At 40.0% G+C, this 16,318-nt stretch overlaps 1 protein-coding gene across 1 annotated transcript in view; it reads right to left on the reverse strand.

Annotated features, from left to right (window-relative positions):
• Positions 1-1,390: 1,390 nt before the first annotated feature.
• Positions 1,391-16,318, reverse strand: part of reps2 (RALBP1 associated Eps domain containing 2) — a 31,750-nt gene continuing 16,822 nt past the window's right edge. Inside the window, exons 12-19 of the mRNA XM_022200283.2 lie at positions 15,995-16,043; positions 15,771-15,907; positions 15,437-15,498; positions 15,183-15,272; positions 8,437-8,523; positions 8,192-8,325; positions 5,472-5,577; positions 1,391-2,640 (exon numbers count right to left, since the gene is read on the reverse strand). Coding sequence (XP_022055975.1) covers positions 2,572-2,640; positions 5,472-5,577; positions 8,192-8,325; positions 8,437-8,523; positions 15,183-15,272; positions 15,437-15,498; positions 15,771-15,907; positions 15,995-16,043 — 734 coding nt within the window. The 3' untranslated portion in view covers positions 1,391-2,571. The remainder of the gene's footprint in view (positions 2,641-5,471; positions 5,578-8,191; positions 8,326-8,436; positions 8,524-15,182; positions 15,273-15,436; positions 15,499-15,770; positions 15,908-15,994; positions 16,044-16,318) is intronic.

The raw sequence follows: 16,318 nt of genomic DNA on the forward strand, positions 1-16,318 counted from the left end.
TGGGCTCCATGAATGTGTGAATTTTTAATGCCAGCAGCTGCTGAAATATTTCATGGACCAAAGAGGTAGGCTGAATAACAGACTAAGTGACATTCCTAAAGCCATGACAGTCGTGTGGTGGATGTTGGTACAAGTAGTTTGTAATGTGTAGTATTTGATCATGACCAGAGGAGCTGGTTACAATGAGTGGAGCATTTGAATGAGAGAAGTAGGTCCATCAGTGTGTCAGGTGTTTTAAATAAGAGCCAAGTGTGTCAGTGGATATTTTTGGATGGCAGTGGTGGAGGGTCTGGGAACACAGCCATCAGTGGTGATCCGTTTGACCTCTGCTTGTTGTGTCTGTGTTGGAGAAAGCACAGCTGCTTTGTGAGGGCCGGAGGGTCTCAACTGCAGCCTGTTTGATCTCCACTGTTCTCATATCCAGGATGTGATAACGACTGCTGGTAATGTAGTCACACTTCAGCTGAGGCTCCTGTTGCTGCTGCCAGCAAACATCCAATACCAACTCTGGATTAGAAAATGCACCATTTTTTTAGACATTATTAAGTACACTTTTCACTGAATATTGTGGGAGACACAACAAACCAGGTGTCTGAGGAAATTTTGAGCATCAATACTTCATATCCTGCATTTTGGGAAATCTTTGGCACCAATTTGTGCCTTTTTGTACATCACTTATTAATGAAAATGTCTGTTGTTGTAAAATAAAATTCAGACAGGGGGTTGTGACTCAAAGTAGTCATAGGTAGTGTCTACAGATACGGACCCGTACCCGTAACCTGTGGCCTACGGATACACTTTCCATTTGCCAGACAGATACGGACCCGTACGCGAGTCTCGCGAGTCAAGAAGCTGCTAACCACTGCAAACTGTTGAAAGGTAAGCAAAGGTTAGGGTTAGGGTTAGTGTTAGGTTTAGGGTCCATACCTGTAGTACCGATGCTACGGGTCCGTACTCCTAGCGTCTACCGGGAGTCACGTGACCAGATCTCGCGTATCTGATTGGCAAATGGAAAGTGCCGTATCCGTAGGTCACAGGCTACGGGTACGGGTCCGTACCTCTAGCAACAACCTATCATATATTGGTCCAATTATGTTTTCCTCAGTTAATTCATTGGTTGTATGAGATCATAATTCACATTTTGGGAGAAAAAAACAAGACCCAGTGCTGAAGAAAAAGAAACTTACTCCTGTCTAAGGTATTGTTCCCATCCATTAGTAACTTTGTGGCAGTTCTTCAAAACAAGATGTCTTTTTCTTACGTGTTTTTGTTGATTGAGCTCATGATAAATTACGCCTTTGTCTACATTCATGGCGCCTAAAACAACATTAAGCTATCTTTACACATCAGTAAAATGAGTGAAATAATAATAAAAGAATCAGTCAAGCAATAAAAATAGACAACTTTATTGATTAGTTTGATTACTGTCTTCGACCCAGAGATCAGTTGTGCACAATGTCAGGCTAATTTACAGTCCGATGCTCACATGCAGTATCAGGCATGCCACCATGTATTCCAACCACCTCTCATGACCGATCGATTGTGTGGAAAAAATGGTCTAAAGCAAGCTTAAGCAGCACCGCATTTCTGCATAGATAAAATCAAAACCACATCTGCTGAACCAGACATTGGCTAGTTTGAAATCTATCCTGCAAAACACGAGGGACATTGTGCTCATTCATTTTCATTTTTTAACCATAATCTTTTTTTTTCTAAACTTGAATATGAGTAAAATCATCATGATGGTAGGGATGCTGGTCAGAATAAAAATATCTTGGATTAAAAAAATCAAACAGACAGTGATTAAGTCAAAGATGGAGCAATTTTTCAAGTAAAATGTACATATTTCATACAAATCCAGTGTCAAAAGCGCCAACATTCCTCATAGTCTTAATGACTGCATGTGCCACTGCTACAGTCTTTCGTTTTGTGCAGGTTTAAAATGCTTAGCTAAACCAAAAACAGCTCACAGCTAATGTGGCGGTTTCTAACATTAAGTACAACCTTGCAAATGTGCATCTTCACTTGTTTTTGTTTTTCTTCAAGTGCAAAAAATAGAAGATTGAAACAGTAATCTGTAGCACCATCACTTGCTTTAGACCACGTACGCGGATACACATGTATATAAAAACGGGGAGGATTTCAGTTCTGACGATTTCCACAGAACAAACATTTATCAGTCATGACAATATGTGTGCAAACTGTTACATGTAATGTAAACAATAGAAGGTTTATGAGAGAAACTAACAGTAAATCCAAAAATAAGTTAGAATGTCACAATGAAAAACATGATATTTTATATGTTTGTATTATACAGTGATTACAAACGCATGTTTTATTCCTGCAAACATCATTAAAGTAACATATGATGTGGGACGGAAGCTGATAAGTGAAGAAGAAGAGTAACATCCCTGCTTGTTGAATCAAGCCCTTTAGCATTTATTCTGTATTCATGAAAAAACAATCCCAGTAACCTTCTGCGTCTTGGCTCAAACATTCATGTTAAACAGAGAAACTGATGCTTTCGGGTGTAGGACTGGTAACTGGACCCTAACCAGACCTCGGGCTGAGTCATGTCGAGGCCAAAGGCCGCAGGATCTCCAGCTGGGACTCCAAGGTGACTCTCTCCTGGTGAACCACCTGCAGCGGACCAAAAGAAAACACGACCTCTGATCACTGCAGTCTGAGCAAGAGATGCACCTCAGGCGGTAATAACGTTATTTGCTTTGTTTGCCGTGGTGACGACGGCTGAGAACAAGGTTAAAACTGCTAGTGGCCCCAAAAGGCTGCAATGTTCATTACATCACCAGATGTGCTGCACAAGGATTCAGCTATTATGTAAATTTTACAGGAGCAACGCTTAAAAAAGTACATTTGTTATAGGTAGCGCTGCAAGAAAAGCTGCAGGGTCGATTCAGTCAGCAAAAAAGTGCAATAGATTACATGAATGTAGAATATGTTTAGCATTAGTATTTGGAATCTAGGTCCTGACCTTGTCGCTCCTCACAAGAAAGCACAAAGCTCAGCACAGCAGGGAGCGGCGATAATAAGTAGCCCCCTGGGGGACGTCCAGTGCCATGTTAGCACAGCAGCAGACTCAAGCTGACGGCCTGTTTGCTATGGCAACCATAGTCCATAACAGGATTAATCCCCTAAATTGGCCCCTGATGTTCAGCGCACCCCAAAATATGAAGGCATCAACGGATCTATTCCCAGAGCTTTTCCAGAGGTATTTAAGGTCACAAAGTGAGCAGTCGGCCACCTCACGTGGAATAGATTATATGTGCCTGTGGGACATATACAGCATTGATAGACGGCTGTGCTCCAGCATCACTCCCCACATCACATTAGAGAAAAGGTCACTGCTAAACTAAAAATTTATGACAATGTGCTTGTTAGATTTGGAGGAACGGTGAATGAAGAGCTGACATTTTGGCCTGAGGTTGGCAGCAGAAGGAGGGAAGTATCAAAAATGAAAAGGGTTCTGTAAATTTCATAGCAAGTGGCCTGCAGTGACATGGAAAATTCTGCTAGACGGTCGTGTTCAGTGCTGGAAGAAGTATGCAGATCCTATTTTATTTAAGTAAAAGTGTGAATACAGTGATGTAAAGGTACTGTATTATGGGGAAAAATATTGCAAGAAAAATCCGACGTAAGTAAAAGCACGTTAAGTCATTAAAAAAGACATTAAGTAAAAGTTTGTTAAGTACATTTTTGGGTTTGTTGGACTGATATGACATCATTATGGTCATTCTATCATTAATACCAATCATCAGTGTGTCTTTAGCATGTTACTGCTGCAGCTCAAACTACTTTATGTCAAGTTTTATACACAAAAACAGCAGATAAATCTGAAGTGTCCAAAAAGAAGGAGAGTTCTGATGCACAAATATGTTTTCAGTTTTTGAACTTTGTCTCTAATCTTTGATTTTCACTGGAACATTGTTGAAATGAAGCCATGTGAGAGTGAAAAATCCCTATTTGGTCGAGCTGTAAACAACTCTGACATCTGAAATTTGATCCTGATTTACACACTGCTTTTTGGAAGAAGTCAAAAATGTTGGAAACCACTTTTCAAAATCTAATTTAATGGTAAAAAGCTTGCTATATTATCCATTGTGTAAAATATTCATCTTTAAAGCAACTAAAGCTGTCAGACAAGTGGAGCAGAAAGTGCAGTATGTCTCTAAAAATGACAGTATAAAGGAACAAAAAAGCAAATATTCCAGTAAAACACAAATACCTGCAAAACTCTACTTCAGTACAGAACTTGAGTAAATGTACTTAGTTACTTTCCACCACTGGCAATGCTACAGGATCCTGACTGTCCATGCTAAACATAATGAGAAGGTCAATAATTGCCAAGTTATCTTCTCTGAACATCACCGTTTTGAACTGAAACTTCACTTAAAGTAACAGACGTTTTGGAATATTTACAAATACTCTCAAATTTGGGGGTAAGTAAAAAGCCACACTGTAATCAATACCAAAATGTCTGTTTTAGATCTGTGGAGATTTCATTAAGATTTTCTTGAACTGTCTCCGGGCAAAGCCAGGGCAGAGCTCTCGCTTTTCCATCCAGCCTCTTCTCTGCACTCACACACCCTGTTGTATTTGGATGCCTGACCGGCCCAGGCTCTATTTCGAAGAAGACAGTTGTGGATGCCAGTGGCTGTTTGGTATTTCAACAAGGCCCGAGTCTATATAAAGACACATATGCCTTTCTCTGCAGAATTCCACAGATGCTTTGAGGGAGTAGCAGAATTAGACGGAATAAATATCATCCCACATGACCTTAAACAAAGAGAAGAATAGGATTGTAAAACCTTGAAATCTGTGAAATCAAATAGCCTGTTTGGATCATATTTGAGAATGTCAGAAAAATAGGTCATTTGTTGCCAGCTCTCTTCTCCTCCTTTTATATTCTTTATTCTCTGTTGTATTGAACCTATAAAAGCGCTGCATGTGAGCGTGAAGGTTTCGCTCCTGGATCATTTACGGGGAGAATGACAGGCATGCAGCATGTGCTCCAAATGTGAGCGTGAGCGCCACAGGCAGATCCCCAATGCAAACAGCCAAGTCTTTGCCATTAGTTCAGCTATGAGTGATGGGTTGGGGAGCAGACAGTTGAGCTTGGGGCTTTTCACCAAGTTGGACCGGCAGGAGCGTTCGCTGTCAGTTGCAAATGAGCACAATTCAACTTCTGACACACAATCGAGAGCTTTTGGAAACAGCGTTAACACCACCATGCTCGAAAATGCAGTGGTGCTCGATTGAACTGTCACATTTAAAAGCACATTCTGTGTGTCCAGTATGCAGCCTTTTAGATGAGGTTTGCAAGAGCTGCAGGGCTGGTTTTTACATTTCAGCGTCCCTAAGGGCAGAAAGTTCACACAGATGGACACACGCTAGTTTAGCAAAGCACTGTGCATAGACTGTGTGGTGCTCTCAGGAATAGAAAATGAACACACCTTCAGTTGCTGCTGGAGCTCACTATTGAGGCGTGTCAGCACTGCGTTGGTTTCCTTGTTCTTACGGATCGCCATCTGGATTTCCCTCTTCTGTTTGGACAGCAGTCTGAAATAACGTCACTCATTAATTATCAGCTTTTAAATTAATTGTTTAGGAAGATAAAACGGCATAACATCACTAAAAGGCATAAGATGGATGCACAATCTCTGTTTCCTTCTATCTTATCTCAGGGCTGAGCACAGTGTTTGTTAATTAACTCTCAGACAGGACTGTGTCACTCGGCGACAACGCGCATTAAAAGGTCAATGCAAAGATCCTTGCAGCTTCACATCAATCAAACCAGTCATTGCTTGGAGTCTCCGTTTATTGATAGCCACCTTCTACTGCACTGACAGTTTCACTGAGCTGTCTGGTCAATGAGGAGACAGAGGCACACATGTTAGAGTCATTATGGTGAGTTAGGGGGCGCCTTAATGTTTGGTGAATTCCTCTCTCTGGGTGTGTTGCAGCAGTTTTACGATCACTGCGTACGTGGAAGAATTCATTGTGCTGCATTAATTAATATTATTGGCCACTAGGGGGCATTTCAACAAACAGTAAAAACGGACATTTAGCAGTGGCTTATTTGTGTGTCATTAGCATTTTTATGGATTTACATTTTTACTGACCTCAATGGAAGTCCAATATGCACTCTACCGTTATCTCTGCTTTGTTTGCAACCAAATTATTTTACCAATTCAGCCTCTAATTTGTTCACAGTGTTCACAATCAGCTGCTAACTTTGATTATCTGCCATTAGTGGTGAGCTGGTGGTGTACAGTGAGTTTTCAGTGCTTTTGTCATTGAAAGAAATGCTGAAAGACGATGCTAATCAGTGAGTCAGGGAATATTGTAGGCTGAAAAACTGAAACAAGTTCGAAGATGTTAACTACAGTTCCGACTTGTGTTTGTGTCCCTCTGCCAAATAATCAATTTCTAATTTACATCTGTATCAGCTGAGACTTGCACCATGTTTTTTGGATGTAAAAGGTCATCACTTCAGTTTCTCAGAGGATATTTGTGTGAAAGTTTTTCATAATTAGTGCCTGAATTCTTGAGTTGCTACCAAAAATGTGTTTAGTGAGATCACACTGAACTCTGACCGACAAAATCTAATCAGTTAAACATAGAGTCCAAGGAAACATTTGTGCCAATTTAGAGATATCCCCCTCGGGCTGATCCAAGAGATAACACAGTAACAAGAATGGGATAGACGGATGTGTTTATGGATGAACAGCCCCAAATATAATCCCCTTTTTTCAAATCTCAGTTTGTACATCCTCGATTCCTTTCCTCATGTCTGAGTGTCTCACACCTGATATGCGAGGAAGAAAAACAAGGAGAGAGAGAAGTTGAAGATACAGGCATTTATTAAAAGGAAGCCTTATTGCTTCAAGGAGGTAGTTTTAAAGTCAATTAAATATGATTTTTGGCACAGCTGCATCACCCGTTTGTTGTTTTATTACAGCCTACTGCTGTGTTTTATGCTATTTGTCTGATACAGTGTTAAAGACTCTTCAATTATACATTTACTTTTAATTAACTTCACAGCATGTCATAATGTGACGAGAATGTACAGAAATCACACATAATATTTTTGTTTTAGACATGCTGTGAGGTATTAAAGAGCAGCGCCACATAAAACTGTACTATACAAATAAAGTTTCACATATTCTGATAGTGTGATATTATCCTGACATACTGCTGCCACAGGGGTTTGTATATCCCAGTTGCGCCTAATTTTTATTTTTTTTAATGTCAAATCGCTGCAGAAACGTGTGCTTTCTCACTCACAGCTCCTCCGGTAAGCTTCCCCTCTCCTCGAGATGCATTTGAGCAATTCAGACATCCTTCAAAATGGCGTGCTAAGATACATTTCTGGGTCACAGGCAGGAGGGTGGAGGACGGAGGAGACGAAGTGGCACAAAATGGAGAAATGAGAAAAGCCTTATGCCTCCGGCCAAGACATGAAAGGCTTCACAAAGCGATCAGTCTCACTGCGTTCATCGCTAGTTCCAAATTACATCGAGTCGTTTGATTCATTGCCGACACATAAATTAATTATACCAGCTTTAACATAAGTCACCTTCCCTGGAAGTTTTTTTAGTTAGAAGTTCTTGTGCTGTCCTGCGGGTCAAAATTTTGAAAATGTGGGAAAACCCCCCCCACATATTTTCACAGTGAAACTTCTGATGTCCACATTTTCAACATTTTTGGGAAATCTTTCAACATTTTTCAGTGGAAAAAAGAAATGTTAAAAACGTTTCTTTCAGAACATTCACATAAAAATCAACCAAAATCCAGCGAACTTCGCTGGATTTTGGTTGATTTTTATGTGAATGTTCTTAAAGAAAATATTAGAAGTTTTACTGATATATATGTAATCACTTTAGATATTTTTAGGATTTTTCTGGAAGATTTTTACTCATTTTTTAAAAAACTATTTACAAGAATTTTCTTGCCAAATTATTATTATTTTTAAATAAAACTTTTAATGAATTAACGGAATTTTCTTCCTGAAGGTTTTGCAAATTTTCAGAACTTTGAGGATTTTTTTGCTGAATTTTTGGATTTATTTCAGACAAGGACAATATTTTTGCCTGTAAATGAGGACAACAGGAGGGTTAATGAAATTCAGCACAGAATTCGAAAAATTCCATGCGTTGAATGTTTGACTAACTTTTGTGTAGCTTTGGCAGCCGGAGGAAACGACACGGCAGGTGGAGGCGGAGTCTCCAGGTTTTGGCTCTCTGGGTGATATTTCCTGCGAACTGGTTTCTGTGGCGCCTGACCGTGAGATGAGCCGATGGCGTCCTGAGGAGTAAACAGAAACAAAGTCTGACAGCTCATCACAACAGAGACACAGAAACCTGAGCAGCAGAACCAGGCGGGCTCTCGCATGTCGTGTCTGTCAGCAGTTCTGACCTGTTTTGACTGATTTGTCGGGTCTTCGGTACCCGGTCCAAATCTGGAGCGTGGACTCTGCTCTTCAGGTTTCACACTGCTCTCCTCCTGCAACACAAAGGAGAAAGCAAAATGAAATGATAGCAAAACTTAGCCTGGACATCAGCTTTAGTTCTAAAGATTCCTTCCCACAAAGAGAAGAGTGTTGATGTCGTGATGAGGTGAATTGACACGAGGGAGCTGCTATAAAGAGGGAGGATGAAATGTATCTGCAGGACTGTGGATAAATCAGCAGCTTCCCTACAGGGACCACGATGTAGTGCTCTCTAGACACGACTTCTTGCCTGCTCAGAGGATGGATTTCCTCAATTTTATTGCATCGCCTCACTGAATTTCAGCCGTTATTCTCTTTTGGACATAAACTTTAATGCATCAACACCTGTGCTCATTCAGCAGAGAGGTTAACAGTGCAAAAGTGTGAGGACAGACCCTTCACAATAAAGTTGCTAATTTTGGCAAGACGACAAGTTCAGTTATTGCAGAAGTGGAAGACACTTTGTCCCCATCTGTTAATGCTGTATTTAGTGAATAGGTTCCATTATTTCTAAGGGCTGCTCTCTCCATTGTGGTGGCAGCAGAGATGTCTGGGTTTTCCTGATGGTTTAAACAGGCTCTTGCTTTAATTTGTACCCATGGAGCCTAAAAATGCATTTTCCTGAGAAACGCTACCAAATGGCTCTGAAATTTACTGCCCCGTTGGATGTGAAACACAACCACAGCATGGAAACTTATAAAGGCACCGTAGTAGTTGCTACAGTGGCAATGAACCACAGGAACCCATTAGCTGTATGTGTGGTCACATCAGCTGGAGGTCATGGATGTTTCACTCCAGCAGGATGAAGGCTGGAGTTACACAAGGAGTGTCATCACTGTCACCAAGACTCTCTAAGGAATGGCTTCTGCAACTGGCCTAATGTAACACAAACTATGGCAAACTAGCTGAAACTGAAGTTGTTATGTACACTACAGTTCTACTATGTGGTCATTGTGCTAAAATTGCACCATGAGTGAAGCTTGTGAATATGATAGAGGAAGGGAAAAGAGACAATTTCCACCCTGTCTGACTTTTTGTCTGAATGTATTAACTTCTGCAGTGGATCGATGCTGACTCCACCTACTCTCAGGAGGAGACAGTGGAAAGCATGGATGGTAGTTGCACTGACAGATACATGATTTCAATTCTGCTGTGCTTTAGAAAAGAAATACAAACATGTGGCATTTAAAAAGCACAAAGATGACATGGCAGCAGTTCTATCCTGACTCCATACTCAGTGTTTCAGTTGCCTTTTATACTGACCCTGCTGTGGTCACTATGAAGGTTTGTGGTTTGGAAACATGAAGCAAAGTGACAAAAAGAAAGATGTGTGATATAAAATAAGGGTGAAGCAAAGGTAATGTCACTCTCTGGTCACTGACCAAACAACGATCTGTTAAAAACTCATCAAAATTACATATTTAGAAGTTTTCTCTGTGAAAGTAATCATTTCCTACATTAAAATGACTTTGATTTCTTCTAGATTGAGAATCTATGAACTCTTCATCACCCCTCTGCAGCACAAGCACACTAACCTGGCAATAGCCAGATTAATAATTGTGTAGTACTTGATAGTACTCCACAATATCAATCTGGGACCGCTCCATGTAAATCCGTTCGGAGGAAAGAGGCACGGATTGGACAATGCAACAGTATGTCCCGCCTCTGACAGGTTTGTTTTTAGCCAATCGCGGCAAACTTTAATATGTCGTCATCGGGTTGCGCGCAGGTGCTATGGTGTGGTCAAAGTAAAACTGACTTAACAGCAGCATCTACACGATCGTTGTCCTCCGTTGCCATGTTTGTTTTGATCTACTGGCGCTTGGTGTTGTCGTCACACCCGGATATCCCGCACATTATCCCGCCCCACACACGAATACTGCTGCGTGATTGGCCCGAACCAACTTGGTGCTGTACGAAAAGTGAAGGCGGGAGCAGAGCAAGATGGTTTCTTGAGAGATTTGTGAACTCACAAATATCGCGAGAAATCAACTTGCTGGCAAGGTTACAAGCACACCAGCTCACCTTCAACTTTGTTTAATGTAAAACTACTTTATGCTACACAGTAACAAGTTGTAATATTACAGTAATTCACCCATTCATGTTTGAACCTGAAGCTGATTCTGAAGAAGAAGAATACAGAAAGTTCCACCCTATGGTGCTAACTGCTTATTTCAGCCCATGACGTGTTTTGCAGCAAAATACAAAATACACAGACAGGAGGGGTTTCAGCAAAGAACAGGGAGTTTCATGAATGTAAGTGGAGTAAAATGTGAAAATGAAGTTAAACAAAGGGAGGTGCGGTGAAGAAAAATAAGTGAGGTAAGTCACATTAAATCAAGTAACTTTTAGTGAAGTTAATCCAATTAAAATAAGGCTAAGTGAAGGTAAGTGAAATAAAGTAAATGCAAAATTGAGAGAAGCAAAGCCAAAAAGCTTTAGTGAATTCGCAAGATGTAAAGTTAAATAAAGCTGAAGTTAAATGAAGTTGATGTAAGTGAAAAAATAGAACAAAGTGAAAGCAAAGGAAAATAAAATGAAGGTCAAATTAAATAAAGTAAAACAAAATGAAGTTAAACAAGGAATAATGAAGTTAATTTATGCTAAGACAGGTGAGTTGACGTAGAGTAAACTAAGTGAAGAGAAACAAAATAAACTGATGTGAAGCAAAGTGAAGAAGAGCTCAAGTTAAATTAAATGAAGTCACACAGCAAGTGAAGTGAGACACGAGTTAAGATAAATAAAACAAAGTTGAGAGAAGTCACATTAAGTTAAATAAAGTGAAGTAACAGAGTGAAGTGACTCTAAATTAAGTCACACTAAAGTTCCTACTATACTTTTACCTTTTTACTAAATACACGACAAAACTGAATGACATGCACAAATAATGAACAGTATACATATTTACAGCTGCCAAATTTAACTGCTCCCAGGAGCCGCCTGCAAAACCTGGTATCAAATATTCACCTTTACCTGTGGATCAACATATTTTATGTAAAGGAAGCTATTTTTAAGTATGCCTATAGTTCACTCATGTAAAATGTCTCTCTGAGGAGTACGGGCTGGTTTGAGTTTCTGTTTGTCTTATTAAGTGAAAAATATACATGCAGGGCACAGATACCTTTGGGATCATCTGGTGGGGCTGGTTTTAATTAAGTAAAACATCATGAGGGGAGAATGAGACATGCTGATACTGCAGCCGACAGTGACGGGAAGGAGGAAGTAATGGATACGAGAGCAGAGTGAGAGCAGTAAAAGGTCACCTCAACCACAAGTGCTAACAAAGACAACACAGGAGGAACATAACAGACACCATAAGAGGAGAGAGGCTGGACTGAGTCTGTCTGAATACAATTAGGGGCTGCTGTGGCCTTTAACCTTAAAACTCCATCTGGTTTGTCACTTGAATGCCAGAAGGTTGGAGTCACAATGCTTCACTCTGTTCCCCGAGACGACAAACAAACACTGTGAAAAGCTGTGTCAATACAAACCCTTTGAAAATGGGAAATGGGGATTTTTTTCACCTGTATGTACAGAAATTTTTGTGCGCTTAATGTCTGTATATTTTATTTACGTTGCCTGTTGGGCACACAATTGATGGTCAATAATGAAGGTCAGTTTAGTTTGGCTGTTTTGCAAGAATTTACAAAAAAAGACTCTTTCATGTCAAAGTAAAAACTGACTTCTACAAAGTAATACGAATTAATAAAAAAATATAGTATTTACACATGCTGCATTTGCAGCATTAAGCCAGTGTAGCTGAGTCTTAATCAACCCTCCACTTACAGAAATGCAATTTTATAGCATTTTTCTCTGAAAAAATTCTCAGGCACTGTCAGGTTGAAAAAGTTTTTTTTTCACCTTGAAATGAAAGACTATATTATTGTAAATTCTTGACAAAAAGGCCAAGATAAAGTGATCATGAATCAATGTCAAAAAAGCATTAAACTAATTGAAATTTTTTAATTACTTACACACGTGGACAAAATTGTTGGTACCCCTCAGTTAAAGAAGGAAAAACCCACAATTCTCACTGAAATCACTTGAAACTCACAAAAGTAACAATAAATAAAAATTTATTGAAAATTAAATAATCAAAAACAGCCATCACTTTTGAATTGTTGATTAACATAATTATTTAAAAAAACTAACTAATGAAACAGGCCTGGACAAAAATGATGGTACCTCTATAAAAGATTGAAAACTATTTGACCAGAGTGACATGATTAACTCAGGTGTGTCATTTAATTGACATCACAGGTGTTTCCAAACTCATAATCAGTCAGTCTGCCTATTTAAAGGGAGACAAGTAGTCACCCTGCTGTTTGGTGAAAAGGTGTGTACCACACTGAACATGGACAACAGAAAGCGAAGGAGAGAATTGTCCCAGGACATCCGAAAAAAATTATAGACAAACATCTTAAAGGTAAAGGCTATAAGACCATCTCTAAACAGCTTGAAGTTCCTGTGACAACAGTGGCTCATATTATTCAGAAGTTCAAGACCCACGGGACAGTAGCCAACCTCCCTGGACGTGGCCGCAAGAGGAAAATTGATGACAAATTGAAGAGACGGATCGTTCGAATTGTATCCAAAGAGCCCAGAGCAACCTCCAAAGAAATTAAAGGTGAACTCCAAGGCCAAGGTACATCAGTGTCAGATCGCACCATTCGTCGTTGTTTGAGCCAAAGTGGACTTCATGGGAGACGACCAAGGAGGACACCACTGCTGAAAAAAACTCATAAAAAAGCGAGACTGGAATTTGCAAAAATGCATGTTGACAAGCCACAAAGCTTCTGGGAGAATGTCCTTTGGACAGATGAGACCAAACTGGAGCTTTTTGGTAAGGCACATCAACTCTATGTTCATAGACTCAAAAACCAAGCATACGAAGAAAAGAACACTGTCCCTACGGTGAAACATGGAGGAGGCTCAGTAATGTTTTGGGGCTGCTTTGCTGCATCTGGCACAGGGTGTCTTGAAAGTGTGCAAGGTACGATGAAATCTGAAGACTATCAAGGCATTCTGGAGAGAAATGTGCTGCCTAGTGTCAGAAAGCTTGGTCTCAGTCGCAGGTCATGGGTCTTCCAACAGGACAACGATCCAAAACACACAGCCAAAAACACCCAAGAATGGCTGAGAGAAAAGCGTTGGACTATTCTAAAGTGGCCTTCTATGAGCCCAGATCTGAATCCCATTGAACATATGTGGAAGGAGCTGAAACATGCCATTTGGAGAAGACACCCATCAAACCTGAGACAACTGGAGCTGTTTGCTCATGAGGAGTGGTCCAAAATACCTGTTGACAGCTGCAGAACGCTCATTGACAAATACAGAAATTATTTAATTGCAGTGATTGCCTCAAAAGGTTGTGCAACAAAATATTAAGTTATGGGTACCATCATTTTTGTCCAGCCCTATTTCATTAGTTTGTTTTTTTAAATAATTGTGTTAATCAACAATTCAGAAGTGATGGCTGATTTTGATTATTTAATTTTCAATAAATTTTTATTTATTGTTACTTTTGTGAGTTTCAAGTGATTTCAGTGAGAATTGTGGGTTTTTCCTTCTTTAACTGAGGGGTACCAACAATTTTGTCCACGTGTGTATTATTTCTTAATTTGTTCTTCAGTTAAAATATATCTCATATATTCAAGAAAATCCACTGTTGAAAAAAACATGCTTTATTTTAAGTTCAATAAATGCATTTTACTTTCAGAGTTAATTAGGAATCATGTTAAATAATCATGATGTCAATAATGACCAAAGATAATGGTGATTATTATTTTTGCCATATTTAAGCAGCCCTAATAGCTGATATGAAAATAAATATGTCAGTACAGTTTAATGAGCAGCACATGTGGTGGAGGCTGACGCACTATGAAGTCAGTTCTGAAGGGCATTAACCAGGCGAGGATACTACTTCCTAATATGGTGCCTGCCCATGCTTCCTAGATTAGACTCCCCACTGGGAAAAAGAGGAAATGTTAAAGGTTCTCATACAGAGTGGCATAAAAATGAGATAAAGAGAATAAGGAAGTTCTCCTACTGACTGGATGGTTCTATGAAAAGGCACAAAATGTTAAACATGGTTTTACAGAAGAGCTTGAATAATTTATGTGGATATTCAATGGAACATGGTGACACTCCCTCTTCAAGCTGGATGATGTGATTATATTCTGTTAGAGATTGCTCTCTTGCAACCTTTAAAATGCTTAGAATATTAATAAATAGGCTGTTAAACATGCACTGTATCACTGTGTGGTGTAACAGGGTACCAGTATAGATTGGTCTGGATACCAAAGCTGTGACTGGACGTTGAACATGTAGCTCCAGCCATAAATAAATCTGTGATGTCTTCATTTGCTTGCAGTCCACACAACCAGACTTTGATGCACGGATATATGTCATAACCTTCAAGTTTCTTTATGTCTTGAAATAGACGCTCGTATATTTGTCAAACACAACCTCTGTGACAGATTTACAGCACAACATCTGAGATGGAAAAGCCTGCAGTGGAAAACGCTGACATTTTGGGAATGCAATTTTTAGTTCGCCTGCTTTACTTTTTCCTTTTGCTGAGACAATTTGTGCTGCAGCTTGCTATATATGCAAGCTCTAACCGAGACAAATCAAGGAGGAAATTCAGTGGTGCAGCATGTTTCATGCTCACCTCTTCTCTGAAGTGACTGAAGTCTGCAAAGTTCGGCTGCTTCACCTTATTCTGGGGAGGCACCTCTGAAACGTTGATGAAATGAGAAACCTGACGAGAGAGGTGCAAAGTACTGATTAACCAAAGCTGTCTTTCATCATTAATTTATGAGACATTTAAAGTGTCGGAGGTCAGAGGAACAAGAAAAGCTTTGTTAGCTCGATATAATTAGCATTGATCGCTGCTGCTGAAATCTGTAATCGAACAAGACTTACCTGTGAGGTTGATGGTCTGGGAGGGAGGGCTGGAGGAGGCAGCAACCATCCACTTTTCACCCCTAAAATCCAAACGTTTTGCATTAACAATGTTACACATACATTTTGAGTCAGATTTCACTCTTTAAAACACACTAGTTTCAGCCTCTCACCTTTCATACTGAGCAACAAAAAACACTCATCTCCATTTCTGCTTTTGTCCCCCGTGAAAGGAGAACTGCCATCAGCAAAACACAATAACCTGTTTGTGTGGCTGCTTGTGTTCACGCTTTCTGTGTTAAAAAAGACTATTACTTTGGGAGGATCTGGGTGAAAGTGTGGATGCGAATCATACCTGGAGCTCCCTGCTGGAAGAGCTTGTTGAGGTCCAGCGAGGAGGCCCTGGAGTGGGTCTTCTGTGGTCGAGGCGGAGGGGTGGGAGGCTCTTCTGCCTTCTTCATAGCATCTTCAATAGAAGTGCTGGAGTAGGACCTGGAGGTAGGTCATATAAGTGGTATTAGGTGGGATTAAGTGATATTTTTAAATTCATTTGTGTGGTGGAAGGGGAGCAATCTTCACCTTGGTCTAGTTTTTGTCCTCATTTGTGGGTCCAGGTCTTGAGGTGGTTCTGTGAGAGAGAGGATACAGTAAACAAAGGTGTGCCAGGATTTTGCTCTTGTTTGAGGGGCTGTAAATGAGAAGCAGAACTTCCTGTTATCCACAAACTGTAATTTCACTCGTGTAAAGCAGCTCAATCTACGCAACACATAATCATCGCTGCCATTTCTGCAGATACTTTAATTACCAAAATATGTGACATCCTTCTGACACGCCTAAACGCTGCCATGTGCTGTCAAAATGCATTTAATCCTGTAAAGACATGCTACAGTCTCAGTTCAGTCA

The sequence above is a fragment of the Acanthochromis polyacanthus genome, chromosome 4, assembly GCF_021347895.1.
Source record: "Acanthochromis polyacanthus isolate Apoly-LR-REF ecotype Palm Island chromosome 4, KAUST_Apoly_ChrSc, whole genome shotgun sequence".
Classification (NCBI taxonomy): domain Eukaryota; kingdom Metazoa; phylum Chordata; class Actinopteri; family Pomacentridae; genus Acanthochromis; species Acanthochromis polyacanthus.